The sequence below is a fragment of the Protomyctophum bolini genome (assembly GCF_963924005.1).
Source record: "Protomyctophum bolini genome assembly, chromosome: 3".
NCBI lineage: Eukaryota > Metazoa > Chordata > Actinopteri > Myctophiformes > Myctophidae > Protomyctophum > Protomyctophum bolini.
Window position 1 is genome coordinate 51,554,433 of NC_137864.1, and position 18,069 is coordinate 51,572,501.

The 18,069-nt window shown below is 47.1% G+C and overlaps 1 protein-coding gene across 2 annotated transcripts in view; it reads right to left on the reverse strand.

The window, feature by feature from the left end:
• The window catches only part of LOC308313485 (xylosyltransferase 1-like), a 152,521-nt gene that overhangs the window by 46,716 nt on the left and 87,736 nt on the right, over positions 1–18,069 (reverse strand). For both annotated transcript variants that reach the window (XM_080760625.1, XM_080760624.1), the window contains exons 4-6: positions 16,115–16,287; positions 13,278–13,480; positions 1,159–1,239 (exon numbers count right to left, since the gene is read on the reverse strand). In XM_080760625.1, the coding sequence (XP_080616751.1) occupies positions 1,159–1,239; positions 13,278–13,480; positions 16,115–16,287 (457 nt within the window). The remainder of the gene's footprint in view (positions 1–1,158; positions 1,240–13,277; positions 13,481–16,114; positions 16,288–18,069) is intronic.

Sequence of the window (18,069 nt, forward strand, 5' to 3'; positions counted from 1 at the left end):
TTAATTAATGAAGGCACAGATGGAGGCTAATTGGATTTAGACTCAGTCACCGCATGGCGCTGGCAGAGGGGTGTGTGTGTGTGTGTGTGTGTGTGTGTGTGTGTGTGTGTGTGTGTGTGTGTGTGTGTGCATGCAGGGTGAGAGTGAAGAAAGGTGACACGAGGGTCAGAACAATTATGATGAAGTGTTTGAGGAGCAGAACTGAGTTCTGAGTTGTTTTGCCGATAAACTCAGTTTGGTTTCCAACCGTTTTCATATCAACGTCCATCATTTAATTCTCCAACCATTTGATGAGATTTAATTAGCCTCTCGGAGCCAAAAACTAAATCATATTATTTTGTTTGTCTGTGACTCGGTGGATCAGATTTAGTCCAGAATTCCATGCTGTAGGCCTACTGATGTTAGATAGCATTTCTGTAGACTTAGATAGCATTTGATACAGACTTATAGCATGTTATGTAGACAGCACTATAATTGCATTGTATGTAGTCATAGCACGTCATAGTAGTATAGATGTAGAGCTTATATGTATAGTTTCATTATATAGATATTCCACTGTTATTTTCTTAGCTTACGCATGTTTCATGATAAATGCTTTTATGTGATGTATTCCCATGCTTTTTGTTCCTGCTTAATGTAAATCGCTCTGGATTAAGAGCGTCTGCTAAATGCCTAAATTGTAAATTGTAGGAGAGATAAGAGGCAAATAACATTTCTTCAACATTCTCTAATCGCGTGTAGAACTTCTTGTAAATTCAGTAATGCAGATTAACCGTTTAAACAATTCAACTCTGGAGAGCGTAAAATAAAACCGAATGGACCCGGTGGACGGGTCCATTTAGTTTCATTTTACGTTCGCCTATAATGACACGCCCATAAAAGCAAGCGTGCGTGCGTGCGTGCGTGCGTGCATGGGTGCGTGCGTGCGTGCGTGCGTGGGTGCGAGCGTGCGTGGGTGCGTGCGTGCATGGGTGTGTGGGTGCGTGCGTGCATGGGTGCGTGCATGGGTGCGTGGGTGCGTGCGTGCATGGGTGTGTGGGTGCGTGCGTGCATGGGTGCGTGCGTGCGTGCGTGCGTGCATGGGTGCGTGCATGGGTGCGTGGGTGCGTGCGTGCATGGGTGTGTGGGTGCGTGCGTGCATGCGTGCGTTCGTCTCACCGTGCGTTGTCTCGGCCGTGAGACTTGATGAAGTTCATGTCTCTGTATTTGGACAGGAAGGACACCAGCTGACCGTTGGTCCTGAAGACAGACACAAAACAAACACACAGATATATGTTTAAATTAAAAAAAAATGCATACAAGACATTCCGTCTTCTTTTCACCATTTCTTCCGTGTTACTTCTGACATTCACTCCTACCCCACAAGGCAAAGAGATCGTTTTGAATTACCCGTCCAAACATCAATGGGTTAACCGACTGACTGTTCACGTGCCAAGTACATACAAAGGGTTTCTCCTCCATACCGCTGTGTCTCTGTGTCTCTTGCTCTGTCTCTCTCTCTCTCTCTCTCTCTCTCTCACACACACACACACACACACACACACACACACACACACACACACACACACACGTGCACGCAGGCAGGCACACACACACACACAGACACGCGCACACACACGCACGGTGGGGGGAATCCAGGTCAAGCTCTAGATTTGCCACCTGAGTGGTCACCCCGTTCACTGGGGTCTAGTTTGCTTACTGTCTGCCCTGTGGCTGTCTGTCTGTCTGTCTGTCTGTCTGTCTGTCCTGTGGCTTCCCCCCCCGCTCTGACACCCTGTCTGTCTGTCTGTCTGTCTGTCTGTCTGTCTGTCTGTCCTGTGGCTTCCCCCCCCGCTCTGACACCCTGTCTGTCTGTCTGTCTGTCTGTCTGTCTGTCTGTCTGTCTGTCTGTCTGTCTGTCTGCCCTGTGGCTTCCCCCCCCCGCTCTGACACCCTGTCTGTCTGTCTGTCTGTCTGTCTGTCTGTCTGTCTGACCGCCCGCCCTGTGGCTTCCCCCCCCGCTCTGACACCCTGTCTGTCTGTCTGTCTGTCTGTCTGTCTGTCTGTCTGTCTGTCTGCCCGCCCGCCCTGTGGCTTCCCCCCCCGCTCTGACACCCTGTCTGTCTGTCTGTCTGTCTGTCTGTCTGTCTGTCTGTCTGTCTGCCCTGTGGCTTCCCCCCCCGCTCTGACACCCTGTCTGTCTGTCTGTCTGTCTGTCTGTCTGTCTGTCTGTCTGTCTGTCTGTCTGTCTGCCCTGTGGCTTCCCCTCTCTGACACCCTGTCTGTCTGTCTGTCTGTCTGTCTGTCTGCCCTGTGGCTTCCCCTCTCTGACACCCTGTCTGTCTGTGTCCCGCTGGGATCCACACGCACACGCACGCATTCATGCCAGCATGTACGTGCACGGCACGCACGCACACGCATGCACATACGCACACATTCACGCGCACAGTCGCACACACACAGAGCAAGGCTGTGGCAGTCTGTCAGTCCATATGGCGCGCACGCACACACACACTGTTTACACCCCCCCCACCCTTAAATGGCCTGCGTCTAATGGCCGTGACCTCATATCATCACATACCGCGCACACACACACACACACACACACACACACACACACACACACACACACACACACACACACACACACAGTGCCCTCATATCATCATAGCCCAGTTATACACTTCATAACGATGTCCTTCTTGTTCCACTTTTCATGATGTTAACGTTTAAATCATAACTTTGTTGTTTTTGTTTGTTGTTGTTGTTGTTGTTGTTTTTGCAACAAGGACTTTTTTAACACGCCGTTCCTCCCAGATGGGGAACAGTAACAGTGGAATGTCACGCCTGACTGACGTGGTCTTCTGAATACCCTCTGGAGCTCAGACAAATTAAAGACGTACAATTTGTGTCCTATAGAAAGAAAGTCACACAACTTCACTTTGTGTTGTTGTTGAGTTGACTCAACCTTTAATTATGTGTTTGCTGTTTAGTTTATGTTCTAATCTACAGTTTAACATCGGTTTACTGAGCTCTAATATAAGTTCACATGGTTCTTTATGAAGGGTGTCTGTACTGTACTGTACTGTGCTGCCTCTCCATGCTTTATACAGTAATAACGTACAGCAGTGCAGTATAGGCATGCAACCAATCACTGAACTCACGATGCAATTCCAATCACGATATTAGGGTCACGATCTGCTTTTTCACTATTACAAAACAGACAAAAAAGATGTATTTTTAATGATTTATCTACCACGCTTTTTAATGATTTATCTACCACGCTTTTTTTATTTTTATCTACCACGCTTTTTTAATGATTTATCTACCACGCTTTTTTTACATTTTGTATTTAACTGCATTGCAATAGTAACATTACTTTTCATGTAAAATGACTTAATTTCTGTGAAACAACATTCTCTCTTGTTTAACATGTAAAAGCTCAACTTAACAAAAAGCTTTATTTGATTAGAGTTGTAGACCTTGATGTATTAATGAGCATCAACGACCATCACCTGGTCTCTACAGTCACAGACACACACAGCTCCCCTCTACAGTCACAGACACACACAGCTCCCCTCTACAGTCACAGACACACACAGCTCCCCTTTACAGTCACAGACAGACACACACACAGCTCCCCTCTACAGTCACAGACACACACAGCTCCTCTCTACAGTCACAGACACACACAGCTCCCCTCTACAGTCACAGACACACACAGCTCCCCTCTACAGTCACAGACACACACAGCTCCCCTCTACAGTCACAGACACACACAGCTCCCCTCTACAGTCACAGACACACACAGCTCCTCTCTACAGTCACAGACACACAGCTCCCCTCTACAGTCACAGACACACAGCTCCTCTCTACAGTCACAGACACACACAGCTCCTCTCTACAGTCACAGACACACAGCTCCCCTCTACAGTCACAGACACACAGCTCCTCTCTACAGTCACAGACACACACAGCTCCCCTCTACAGTCACAGACACACAGCTCCTCTCTACAGTCACAGACACAGACAGCTCCTCTCTACAGTCACAGACACACAGCTCCCCTCTACAGTCACAGACACACAGCTCTTCTCTAAGGTCACAGACACACACAGCTCCCCTCTACAGTCACAGACACACACAGCTCCCCTCTACAGTCACAGACACACACAGCTCCCCTCTACAGTCACAGACACACAGCTCCTCTCTACAGTCACAGACACACACAGCTCCTCTCTACAGTCACAGACACACAGCTCCCCTCTACAGTCACAGACACACAGCTCCTCTCTACAGTCACAGACACACACAGCTCCTCTCTACAGTCACAGACACACAGCTCCCCTCTACAGTCACAGACACACACAGCTCCTCTCTACAGTCACAGACACACAGCTCCCCTCTACAGTCACAGACACACACAGCTCCCCTCTACAGTCACAGACACACAGCTCCTCTCTACAGTCACAGACACACAGCTCCCCTCTACAGTCACAGACACACACAGCTCCTCTCTACAGTCACAGACACACACAGCTCCCCTCTACAGTCAGACACACACAGCTCCTCTCTACAGTCACAGACGCACACAGCTCCCCTCTACAGTCACAGACACACAGCTCCTCTCTACAGTCACAGACACACACAGCTCCTCTCTACAGTCACAGACGCACACAGCTCCTCTCTACAGTCACAGACGCACACAGCTCCCCTCTACAGTCACAGACACACACAGCTCCCCTCTACAGTCACAGACACACACACACAACTCCCCTCTACAGTCACAGACACACAGCTCCCCTCTACAGTCACAGACACACACAGCTCCTCTCTACAGTCACAGACACACACAGCTCCCCTCTACAGTCACAGACAGACACAGCTCCCCTATACAGTCACAGACACACACAGCTCCCCTCTACAGTCACAGACACACACACAACTCCCCTCTACAGTCACAGACACACAGCTCCCCTCTACAGTCACAGACACACACAGCTCCCCTCTACAGTCACAGACACACACAGCTCCCCTCTACAGTCACAGACACACACAGCTCCCCTCTACAGTCACAGACACACACAGCTCCCCTCTACAGTCACAGACACACACAGCTCCCCTCTACAGTCACAGACACACACAGCTCCCCTCTACAGTCACAGATACACACACAGCTCCCCTCTACAGTCACAGACACACACAGCTCCCCTCTACAGTCACAGACACACACACAGCTCCCCTCTACAGTCACAGACACACACAGCTCCTCTCTACAGTCACAGACACACACAGCTCCTCTCTACAGTCACAGACACACACAGCTCCTCTCTACAGTCACAGACACACAGCTCCCCTCTACAGTCACAGACACACAGCTCCTCTCTACAGTCACAGACACACACAGCTCCCCTCTACAGTCAGACACACAGCTCCCCTCTACAGTCACAGACAGACACAGCTCCCCTATACAGTCACAGACAGACACAGCTCCCCTATACAGTCACAGACACACACAGCTCCCCTCTACAGTCACAGACACACACACAACTCCCCTCTACAGTCACAGACACACACAGCTCCCCTCTACAGTCACAGACACACACAGCTCCCCTCTACAGTCACAGACACACACACAACTCCTCTCTACAGTCACAGACACACAGCTCCCCTCTACAGTCAGACACACAGCTCCTCTCTACAGTCACAGACACACAGCTCCTCTCTACAGTCACAGACACACACACAGCTCCCCTCTACAGTCACAGACACACACAGCTCCTCTCTACAGTCACAGACACACACAGCTCCTCTCTACAGTCACAGACACACACAGCTCCCCTCTACAGTCAGACACACACAGCTCCTCTCTACAGTCACAGACGCACACAGCTCCCCTCTACAGTCACAGACACACAGCTCCTCTCTACAGTCACAGACACACACAGCTCCTCTCTACAGTCACAGACGCACACAGCTCCTCTCTACAGTCACAGACGCACACAGCTCCCCTCTACAGTCACAGACACACACAGCTCCCCTCTACAGTCACAGACACACACACACAACTCCCCTCTACAGTCACAGACACACAGCTCCCCTCTACAGTCACAGACACACACAGCTCCTCTCTACAGTCACAGACACACACAGCTCCCCTCTACAGTCACAGACAGACACAGCTCCCCTATACAGTCACAGACACACACAGCTCCCCTCTACAGTCACAGACACACACACAACTCCCCTCTACAGTCACAGACACACAGCTCCCCTCTACAGTCACAGACACACACAGCTCCCCTCTACAGTCACAGACACACACAGCTCCCCTCTACAGTCACAGACACACACAGCTCCCCTCTACAGTCACAGACACACACAGCTCCCCTCTACAGTCACAGACACACACAGCTCCCCTCTACAGTCACAGACACACACAGCTCCCCTCTACAGTCACAGATACACACACAGCTCCCCTCTACAGTCACAGACACACACAGCTCCCCTCTACAGTCACAGACACACACACAGCTCCCCTCTACAGTCACAGACACACACAGCTCCTCTCTACAGTCACAGACACACACAGCTCCTCTCTACAGTCACAGACACACACAGCTCCTCTCTACAGTCACAGACACACAGCTCCCCTCTACAGTCACAGACACACAGCTCCTCTCTACAGTCACAGACACACACAGCTCCCCTCTACAGTCAGACACACAGCTCCCCTCTACAGTCACAGACAGACACAGCTCCCCTATACAGTCACAGACAGACACAGCTCCCCTATACAGTCACAGACACACACAGCTCCCCTCTACAGTCACAGACACACACACAACTCCCCTCTACAGTCACAGACACACACAGCTCCCCTCTACAGTCACAGACACACACAGCTCCCCTCTACAGTCACAGACACACACACAACTCCTCTCTACAGTCACAGACACACAGCTCCCCTCTACAGTCAGACACACAGCTCCTCTCTACAGTCACAGACACACAGCTCCTCTCTACAGTCACAGACACACACACAGCTCCCCTCTACAGTCACAGACACACACAGCTCCTCTCTACAGTCACAGACACACACAGCTCCTCTCTACAGTCACAGACACACACACAGCTCCCCTCTACAGTCACAGACACACACAGCTCCTCTCTACAGTCACAGACACACACAGCTCCCCTCTACAGTCACAGACACACAGCTCCCCTCTACAGTCACAGACACACACAGCTCCTCTCTACAGTCACAGACACACACACACACAGCTTGTTTATTGAATTGGACCTCGGTACCGTCAGACCCAGATAGAGAGAATTGCGACACGCTTTGATCGCGCCACGTTGCTATCATGGGGGCTGTAGTTTCAAACATTATAGAACTACAAAACAGGGTGCTATCATGGGGGCTGTAGTTCCAAACATTAGAGAACTACAAAACAGGGTGCTATCATGGGGGCTGTAGTTCCAAACATTAGAACTATACAAAGGAGGTTGCTATATCATAGCCTGTATATATACACAGTAGTTTCAAACATTGGAACTTCCTCATTGAGATGGAATGATTGAAAGAAATTGAAAGAAATATTTTGGACTTCTTTTTTTTACCGAGGGATTATTATGCACCATGCGCACGCATGCATGCCCACTGTATGCCCACTGCACGCACGCACGCACGCACACACGCACGAACGCACGCACGCACGCACACACACAAGCATGCACGAACGCACGCACGTCCAACCCTACCCTCCCGGACACACACAGACCCCCTGTTGGTTTGTGAGGGGCTTTGGCATTCCTTTGAGGGCCGCCGATGCGGAAGGACGGACATTATCCTGGAATTAGAGGGGAAATCACGCCTGTTCTTCAGCCCGTCCGATAACAACTGTAATAGAGCGAGGCAGCCGGTCTGGGTTCTGTCTTTGAAAACCTTTCCTCCCAAACGGGTCAGATCCAAAGATCCAAAGAGAGATTATTATAGTTTTTGCCCAAACTATATGTGACCAACTCCAACAAAAGATGCCTCATCTCGCCAGAATGAACATACTGTAAATCAATACATTAAATAGTTTTTTTTTAAAGTGATTTTCTTTTTTTTCTTCATATTAACACAGTTTGAATGTTGAAGGTTTTCATTCGAACAGATTGAAAGGCCCCAATCATTTTAAAATGGTTATATCTCCTTCAATTATTGTTCAATTGTTCATTGAATGATACATCATATGAAAGCTTACATTATGTACTTTAATAATCTGTAAAAATCTGAAAAATGGAAAAGTAGAGTTGAGGGCCCTTTTTCTGGATTCTGTCACATATATAGTGACAGCAGCAGATCTGCACGTAGACTCAGCGCCTCGTCGCTTCGTAGCCACAAAATATCTTCTATAAGTCCTGACAGTTTTCTTAAAACCTCATGTTTCTATAATATTATGTCAGTGGTTGCTCAAACTATTTCATGTCAAGGACCCCCAGAATTATCTGTATTTGGCCGCCGATCGACCCCCCATCTGAAAATATGTTCTCTGAAAGAATATACGTTTTCCACATTTTCACGATTTGTCAAAAATAGCAGATCTACACAAAGCTCGCAGCGCGGCACTCGGTGCCACGCTCCATCAGATGGTACTTTAACCCATTCTGACCGGGAACCCATGTTGGTGTCAGCATCATGTTACGCTTTAGCTATTGAAAAATAGCAGATCTACAAGGTCATAATATGACCTTGTAGATCTGCTATTTTTCAAAAAATAGCAGATCTACAAGCTCATATTATGAGCTTGTAGATCTGCTATTTTTTGAAAAAAATCGAAGAACGACTGACATTTTTTAGAATCTGATCTCGGGTCAGAATGGGTTAATCAGACCAGTGTGTGTCCAGTGGAAACCTCGTATGAATCTGATCTCAGGTCAGAATGGGTTAAAAGCTCCACTGTCAGCCTTTCTCTCGACAACATTATAAACGCCAGGATGCAAATGAGGAGGTTGAGGTAGAGATAGAAGAGAAGAGAGGGGGGCGGGGGGGGGGCATGCCGCTGGAGTCTCGGCGCGGCATAAACATGCAAACACCTTTTAATCAGATGCTGACAGACAGAGAGAGACGGACAGACGGACGGACAGACAGACAGACAGCGTAGACAGACAGACAGACAGACAGACAGACAGACAGACAGACAGACAGACAGACAGACAGACAGACAGACAGTCGAGCGAGACGCGAGGATAAATATATTATGAACAATGCGGTGGAGGAAACTGCAAAGCCTGCAGATGAAACACCACAAAGTATATGACCAGGTGTAAACATTCAACAGAACGTGCCTATAGAATAGATTGATACAAGCACCAAGACGCTCGCATACAAACGCACGCACGCATGCACGCACGCACGCACGCAAGCACGCACGCACGCACGCATGCACGACACCTCTAATGAGTGTCAGCTTGCGGTAACACGTGTAAGGCGTGTTTGCTGAGACGTGTACATTTCCGTGACGTGGGGGAACATACGGTAATAACTCCACAGCAGAACCAAACACACGTGTGCATGTAAAACAGAATGCCGCTGCGCCACATATACTGTACTGTAGCTGCCACTCACGGACGCCATGTTGGCTCCAGCTGTCTGCCACGGAGGAGACTTCCTGTCAGTGGTGGAAAGTAACTAAGTATACTTTTACTTATAACACTATAGCACGCCGGAGCGGTCTTTCTTTCTGACCGATTTAGAGATTTTTAAGTGGATTTTCTTTCTGCCCGTGAAGTCTGCGCCAGGGGAGGGTATTCAATATAGCGCTCACACCGTCACTATATGATTATAGTTTGATAAACTGAAATGAAAAAGAAATAAATAACTTGAGTCGTCCTGTCGAGTTGAAACTGCTGCCTTGAGTTAGTTGGGATGACATTTAAGTACATTTTGATGCCGATACTTTTGTACTTTTACTCAAGTACATTTTCAATTCCGTACTTTTACTTGTAACGAAGTATATAGTTCTAAATTGCAGTATTTTTACTTAATTGCAGTACTTTTACTTAAGTAAAACAATTGAGTACTTTGTCCACCACTGCTTTATGTCATGTCGTTGCCCCCAGTGGCCAGTGGTTGTTACAGGTCTGGGTCTGGACTCAACTGGTACAACATCTGGCAGCCTGTCGTTATGTCGTTGCCCAGTGGCAAAACATAGAATTCATTACAGTACAGTACAGTACAGTACCACTCACTTCAGACGGGTCTGATTTTTATGTGTGTAATGTGTTTTTTTTTTTGTGTTTAAGTTTTTGTCATGACCAAAAACCTGTCATGAAACTGTGTTAGAACTCACTTCCTTCCTGGACTAAACAGTCACACGGCCATGCAGCCTTTTACTCCTGATGGATTACAGTACTAACATTACAGTATCGATACTTGTACTGTATACGTAAAACAAAATGCTAGTAATTTCTCCACCACTGTATGCATTCCCCTGTCTAGACGTTAGTGCTGTTTTAACGATCTCTTACTTACAGCCTCTTAACCCATTCGGACCGGGCACCCATTTTGGTGTCAGCATCATGTTATGCTTTACCTATTGAAAAATAGCAGATCTACAAGCTCATATCGCGCCACCGAGTGGCGCGCTACGAGCTTGTAGGTCTGCTATTTTTGAAAAATCGAAAGAACGACTGACATTTTTTAGAATCTGATCTCAGGTCAGAATGGGTTAATCAGACCAGTGTGTGTCCAGTGGAAACCTCGTATGAATCTGATCTCAGGTCAGAATGGGTTAAAGGGGATGTGTAGGAGTGGAGAAAGGTTACGGTACACACGGACATGACAGGAACCAGGAAGTCAATAGGTATTGACCCGGTGGCCATTAAGCGGTAATCAGTTCACCGTGTAACTGTAACCGATTGGATGGAGAGCAAGGGGGGGGGGGGGGGGAGACAGGGGGGGGGGACAGGCCCGGGGGGGTTTGGGTTAACCCATTCTGGGCGGGAACCCCTTTTTGGTGTTAGCATTATGTCATGCTTTAGCTATTGAAAAATAGCAGATCTACAAGCTCGTAGCGCGCCACTCGGTGGCGCGCTACGAGCTTGTAGGTCTGCTATTTTTTGAAAAGAACAACTGACATAGAAACATAGCTTTTACAGAAAACTGTCAGGATGTAGAAGACATTCATAGAATCTGATCTCAGGTCAGAATGGGTTAAGGTTAGGGTAGGCCTTTATATCCGTGAGTGAATGAACGGACGAACGGTCCGAGGTGCCACACGGACCCATCGATCCGTTTGGGTTGGAGTGAGTCTTTATTTAAAGTTCACAGTCGATCAGGAGCCCCCCCCCCCCCCCCTCCCCCTCGCCCAGTGAGTATTGACTCCGCTGTTTATTCCTTGTGTAAATAAATAGTATATATAGTGCCGTTTGTGGATTAACATAATTATAGACGATTAAGTTTGCTCCCAAAGACCCCTCATGGCTCGTCACTGTATAGCTTCCATTCGGTCCTCACGCATGCATGCGTGTGCGCTCGTTGTGCGTGTAATATGCACGTAACTCGAGAACCGTTCGCCCCACCGACTTCACATTCGACAACGCGTTCCACACCCCCACAGGGAGGGCAGGGCCCGGTATCGAGTCGGGCCGGTCGGACCCACGGTTCTCCAGAACCGCCACAAAAGGCTCTGGTCAGGCTCTGCCAGTGCAGGGCCTAATGAGGCCAACTCCTTTCACCTGTGAAATGTCAAGCCTCTGCCTTCAGCCAATTGAGGCTCAACCAATCAGGTTCTGCCAGTGGGCACAGGCACACATACAGAGATCCCTCGATCTCCGTGTGGGACAGGGTTCAAGTGGGACAGTTTCCAAGTCCTGGAGACGGGCACCACATATACAGGTCTAGTCCCTTTAAAACCCATTGACGCCTGGTGCAACGTATACGTTGTTCTACCCTTGATGCCGGCCGCGCTCTCTGTGTCTCATCAGCTATTGCTATACATGTAGCAACATAACTATTTAAAAAAATAATCATCAGAATTTGAAGGTTTTCAGAAACCTTAGGTCAGGCCCTAGAAGGCGTTCCCAGATTCGGCCTCAGGCATCAATGGGTTAAAGCACCAGTTCCTTATTTCATGTGCATTTGTTGACTATTAAACTAGATGCTAATTGTTATGTTATACCGAGAGTGAGTTGTAGAAATGCTTACTTTGCTCACAGACGCTATTCACGTTAACCTAGAACAGATGTACCGTAATGTTGTTTGCTTTTTCACAGATGCTCTAAAAATGCTATTTAGATGTTATTCAGGTAGAGAACAGCTTTGACATCTACCTTCTGTCCTAAAGTTACTTCATTTATTTTTAATCACTGTACTCTTGTATCACGGTATGTTTCACTTTGCAAATCGTTCTGGTTAACCCATTCTGACCGGGCACCCATTTTGGTGTTGGCATCATGTTATGCTTTAGCTATTGAAAAATAGCAGATCTACAAGCTCATATCGCGCCACCGAGTGGCGCGATACGAGCTTGTAGGTCTGCTATTTTTGAAAAATTCGAAGAACGACTGACATTTTTAGAATCTGATCTCAGGTCAGAATGGGTTCATCAGACCAGTGTGTGTCCAGTGGGAAACCTCGTACGAATCTGATCTCAGGTCAGAATGGGTTAACAATGTCTGCTAAACGGGTCATTTGTAAAAAATGATCTATTGCTGGGAGATCCTGCTCCTCCATTGGCTTGTCATAATTGTTACACATAATTGTCTAATCGCAATTATCTAATCGTTTCCATGTTGAAAAAGTTTCATACAGAAAAAAAGCTGAAATAGCAGATCAGCTATTTCTGCTATGTAAAAATCATAAATGCCAGTAATTTCTTGGTAGATTTCAGTTAACACTCAGTTAAGGGCGGCGGTGGCTCAGGGGTAGAGTGCCTGGATGGGAACCGCAAGGTTGCCAGTTCAAACCCGGGCTCCCCCAGAGTTACTGTCGAAGTGTCCTTGAGCAAGACACTGAACCCCTAATTGCTCCCGATGTGCTAGTTGGTGCCTTGCATGGTTTCCGCTGCCATCGGTGTATGAATGGGTGAATGTAATGCACAATCTATGTAAACCGCCTTGGATAAAGGCGCTATATAAATGCACCATTTACCATTTAACACTCTAATTGCCCCGGGGTCAGTTGGAACCATTAAATCAGTGCGCCCAGCGATGTGTAGCTTCAGAGACCATTTCAAGGTGACACATTGACTCCAGAAGAAGAAGTCCTCCATGCGTCTTACCTGATGGGGTAATCCGCTCCAGGTCTTACCTGATGGGGTAATCCGCGGCGCTGAGGTTGATGAAGAAGTCCCAGCTCCAGTCCGTCATGGCCAGCAGGTCGGCCATGCTGCGCAGGTACATGGTCAGCAGGCTGGCCCCGCCCCAGATGGTGGCCATGCGCCACGGCGTCACTCTGACGTTGGCGTACTGGGCGGCCAGCGACTGGACCTGCCTGTGGAGGTAGTTGGATCTCTGGGAGAGAGGACAGAGAGAGGAAGACGTTAAACACTTTCAGCGCCTCCTGCTGGCCATTTGAAATGACCGCAGGGAGCCAGCAATATCCCCTATAGAGGGTATGCGCGTGACGTCATCATCGAACCCGGACGTTATGCAGGAACGCCTACCGAGTGGCAAAACACTACTTTTCTGGCCTTGACAGAACAGAACATACATCCAATCAGAAAAGTCCTGTCTGATTGCATTAAACTCCCTTTTCCATGTCACTTTGCCACTCGATTTCCCATTCACTGTATGCATGTGCATACGCTCTATATAGGTGCCATTCTGTTATCGTCAATACAGCCCAATACAACGAGCAGAGGCGCAAAAACTTTTCAGAGCAGTTTCACCACAAGCGGTGACATGACATGGCTGGCGCGATGCGATCAGAAATCACTGTTTACGTCTGAACGCCGGGCGGTTTGGACTAAATTAAAACAACAACTTTGGAGTATTTTTCGGGGGAAAACAAGCAACAAAGAAACGACAACGAAGTGGATCCTTATGGGAGGCGCGAGCATCGTTCCTCACGACGGGAAGAAGAACGTAGGCGCTGTCTAGCAGCCTGGGGGCGCTGTCTAGCAGCCTTTGGGCAGCACGTTAGGTTAGCGTTGATATAACCCTCACCACACGCTATCCGATTGGTTTGGTTTGGAGACTCTTAACCCGCCATCTGACGGGTTTGCGAGGCCGATCTGGCGTCCATCGTGTTTAGGAGATATTGAAATAACAGGACCGGTGGTGGAAAAAAAAATACTGACATTTCTTTTGGTGTTTCTAACCTTGTCCACATGGATGTAGTAGAAGTGGGAGGTGTTTCTCATCATCATCATAATTTATTTAACTCACGACTATGATCACATGGTTTGGAGCAAAGATTCATAAAAGTATACAATCGGAAGTATACAATACATTACAGATTACACGATATACATAGACATATCGGACGGCTTTCCCTAGAAACACCTAGAAACAGGTGTTAGAGGTGTTTCTAACCTTGTCATGGATGTAGTAGAAGTGGGAGGTGTTTCTAACCTTGTCATGGATGTAGTAGAAGTGGGAGGTGTTCCTAACCTTGTCATGGATGTAGTAGAAGTGGGAGGTGTTTCTAACCTTGTCATGGATGTAGTAGAAGTGGGAGGTGTTTCTAACCTTGTCATGGATGTAGTAGAAGTGGGAGGTGTTTCTAACCTTGTCCACATGGATGTAGTAGAAGTGGGAGGTGTTTCTAACCTTGTCCACATGGATGTAGTAGAAGTGGGAGGTGTTTCTAACCTTGTCCACATGGATGTAGTAGAAGTGGGAGGTGTTTCTAACCTTGTCATGGATGTAGTAGAAGTGGGAGGTGTTTCTAACCTTGTCCACATGGATGTAGTAGAAGTGGGAGGTGTTTCCAACCTTGTCCACATGGATGTAGTAGAAGTGGGAGGTGTTTCTAACCTTGTCATGGATGTAGTAGAAGTGGGAGGTGTTTCTAACCTTGTCATGGATGTAGTAGAAGTGGGAGGTGTTTCTAACCTTGTCATGGATGTAGTAGAAGTGGGAGGTGTTTCTAACCTTGTCATGGATGTAGTAGAAGTGGGAGGTGTTTCTAACCTTGTCATGGATGTAGTAGAAGTGGGAGGTGTTTCTAACCTTGTCATGGATGTAGTAGAAGTGGGAGGTGTTTCTAACCTTGTCCACATGGATGTAGTAGAAGTGGGAGGTGTTTCTAACCTTGTCATGGATGTAGTAGAAGTGGGAGGTGTTTCTAACCTTGTCCACATGGATGTAGTAGAAGTGCGAGGTGTTTCTAACCTTGTCATGGATGTAGTAGAAGTGGGAGGTGTTTCTAACCTTGTCATGGATGTAGTAGAAGTGGGAGGTGTTTCTAACCTTGTCATGGATGTAGTAGAAGTGCGAGGTGTTTCTAACCTTGTCCACATGGATGTAGTAGAAGTGGGAGGTGTTTCTAACCTTGTCCACATGGATGTAGTAGAAGTGCGAGGTGTTTCTAACCTTGTCCACATGGATGTAGTAGAAGTGGGAGGTGTTTCTAACCTTGTCATGGATGTAGTAGAAGTGGGAGGTGTTTCTAACCTTGTCATGGATGTAGTAGAAGTGGGAGGTGTTTCTAACCTTGTCCACATGGATGTAGTAGAAGTGCGAGGTGTTTCTAACCTTGTCCACATGGATGTAGTAGAAGTGGGAGGTGTTTCTAACCTTGTCCACATGGATGTAGTAGAAGTGGGAGGTGTTTCTAACCTTGTCCACATGGATGTAGTAGAAGTGCGAGGTGTTTCTAACCTTGTCATGGATGTAGTAGAAGTGGGAGGTGTTTCTAACCTTGTCATGGATGTAGTAGTAGTGGGAGGTGTTTCTAACCTTGTCCACATGGATGTAGTAGAAGTGGGAGGTGTTTCTAACCTTGTCATGGATGTAGTAGTAGTGGGAGGTGTTTCTAACCTTGTCCACATGGATGTAGTAGAAGTGGGAGGTGTTTCTAACCTTGTCCACATGGATGTAGTAGAAGTGGGAGGTGTTTCTAACCTTGTCATGGATGTAGTAGAAGTGGGAGGTGTTTCTAACCTTGTCATGGATGTAGTAGAAGTGGGAGGTGTTTCTAACCTTGTCCACATGGATGTAGTAGAAGTGCGAGGTGTGGTAGATGGCTTTGAAGAGGCGGTACAGCTGACGTGAGGCTCTGCCGTGCACCACCAGGACGAACGCTATCCGGACCGGCTTGGTCGGGAAGCTCTCCGTAGAGTCTTCGTCCCACTGGACGTTATTGTTGGCTTTTCCTGCAAAAAGGTGAAAGATGATTATTGTTATAAAGGGCCAAATGACCACCGACGTCAAACACATTCATGTATAACCTTGGGGTGGCGCTGTTGTTTAGATAAGCGTCAAGTTCACGGGCAAATGGTGAGGGAAGGATTGACCCGGAAGGGGCAAATAATGGCTTTGACCCGCAGGTACCGGCGTCGGCACTTTGAAATACTGTGAAGCGAAATGTTTGTCACCGTGTTCAGTCTGAAAATGTCTGTTTTCTTTAATCTATTCTAATTGTTTTGCTTCTGAAATTTCAGATCTGACGCTGTACTAAAAAAAAAAAAAAGAAAAAACGCATGAAGAGCTGCATGTGTGTGTTATTGATGCCGACACACACACACACACACACACACACACACACACACACAGACACACACACACACACACACACACAGTGAACCAATAGTACGGCATTAGCATAGCGCGTCAGTCAGGTCCAGCTACGGATCAATCCCTCTAGAGAGATCCGTATGAGATGCTATAGGAGGCTCTAAAAATGATCATTATTATCTTTACTGTACTGTAATCTCACTACATCGCATGTCTGTCAATGCATTATGAATTCACACCTAGTCTGTGATGTCTTAAAATAGGCAGCAGTCTACCAGCTCACAACGCGTGGTGATGGGGAGGTGTTGTGAGCCTGTATTAGAGCTGCTATTTTGGAGATGAAAGAAAAATAAAATATTCTCCCGTAATGTCGTCGGAAATTGGCACGGCGGTTTGAAAGAGACGGCATCCTCATTCATCACAATGACATGAATACTGTCAGAATTAGGATGACGCACGCACGCACGCACGCACGCACGCACACACGCACACACGCACACACACACACACACACACACACACACACACACACACACACACACACACACACACACACACACACACACACACACACACACAGTAAGACGCCTGAGGGCACTTTGGAATACTTTTCAAGATATTTTACAGGCAATTTCATTTCATAGTACAGAAACATGTTCCTTTTCTCTCAGTTATTTTGTTTTAAGTGTAAAAGTAAAATAAGTGACATTACAAGAAAAACAAAGAAAAACAAAACAAAACAAAAAACAAAAATACATAGTAATATATAGTAGTATTGTTTGCCTTGCGAGTTTAAGCTAAAGTTTATTATAATGGTTAAATAAATAACACAACAACAACAACAACCCAAGACCAAAAGACACTGGAGCCAGAGCCACGGAATGCAAACATGACCCGGTACTCGTTCTCTCATGATGATTGGAAGTGGAACTATATGACAATGTCAAGTGGCCACTCGGGCACCGCAGAGCAAACACGACCCTCATTCAGACAGGAATCCTATAAGACATTTAGACCTGAGGACAGATTCGATACAAACGCTCTTCGAATCTAAATCATGACAGTTTTCTGACACTCCTACGTTTCTAATGTCAGTGGTTCTCAAACTATTTCACGTCAAGGACCCCCAGAATGATATGTACTGTATTTGGCCGCCAACACTGACCCCCCCCCCCATCTGAAAATATGTAGTTCCAGGGACCCCACATGCAGAAGCAAAAGATTGTAGTTAAAAACGAGAATATATATATTCAAAGATTTGCGCCCACATTGTTGCGATCGTTCAAGTGGTTCTCAAACTATTTTCACTGGGTTTAAAAAAAATAGCAAGATAGTGCCGCGCTATAAGAGCTTGTAGATCTGATATTTCTCAATAGCTATAATAAAGCATAACATAATGCTTTTTAAAACACCCAGAGGGG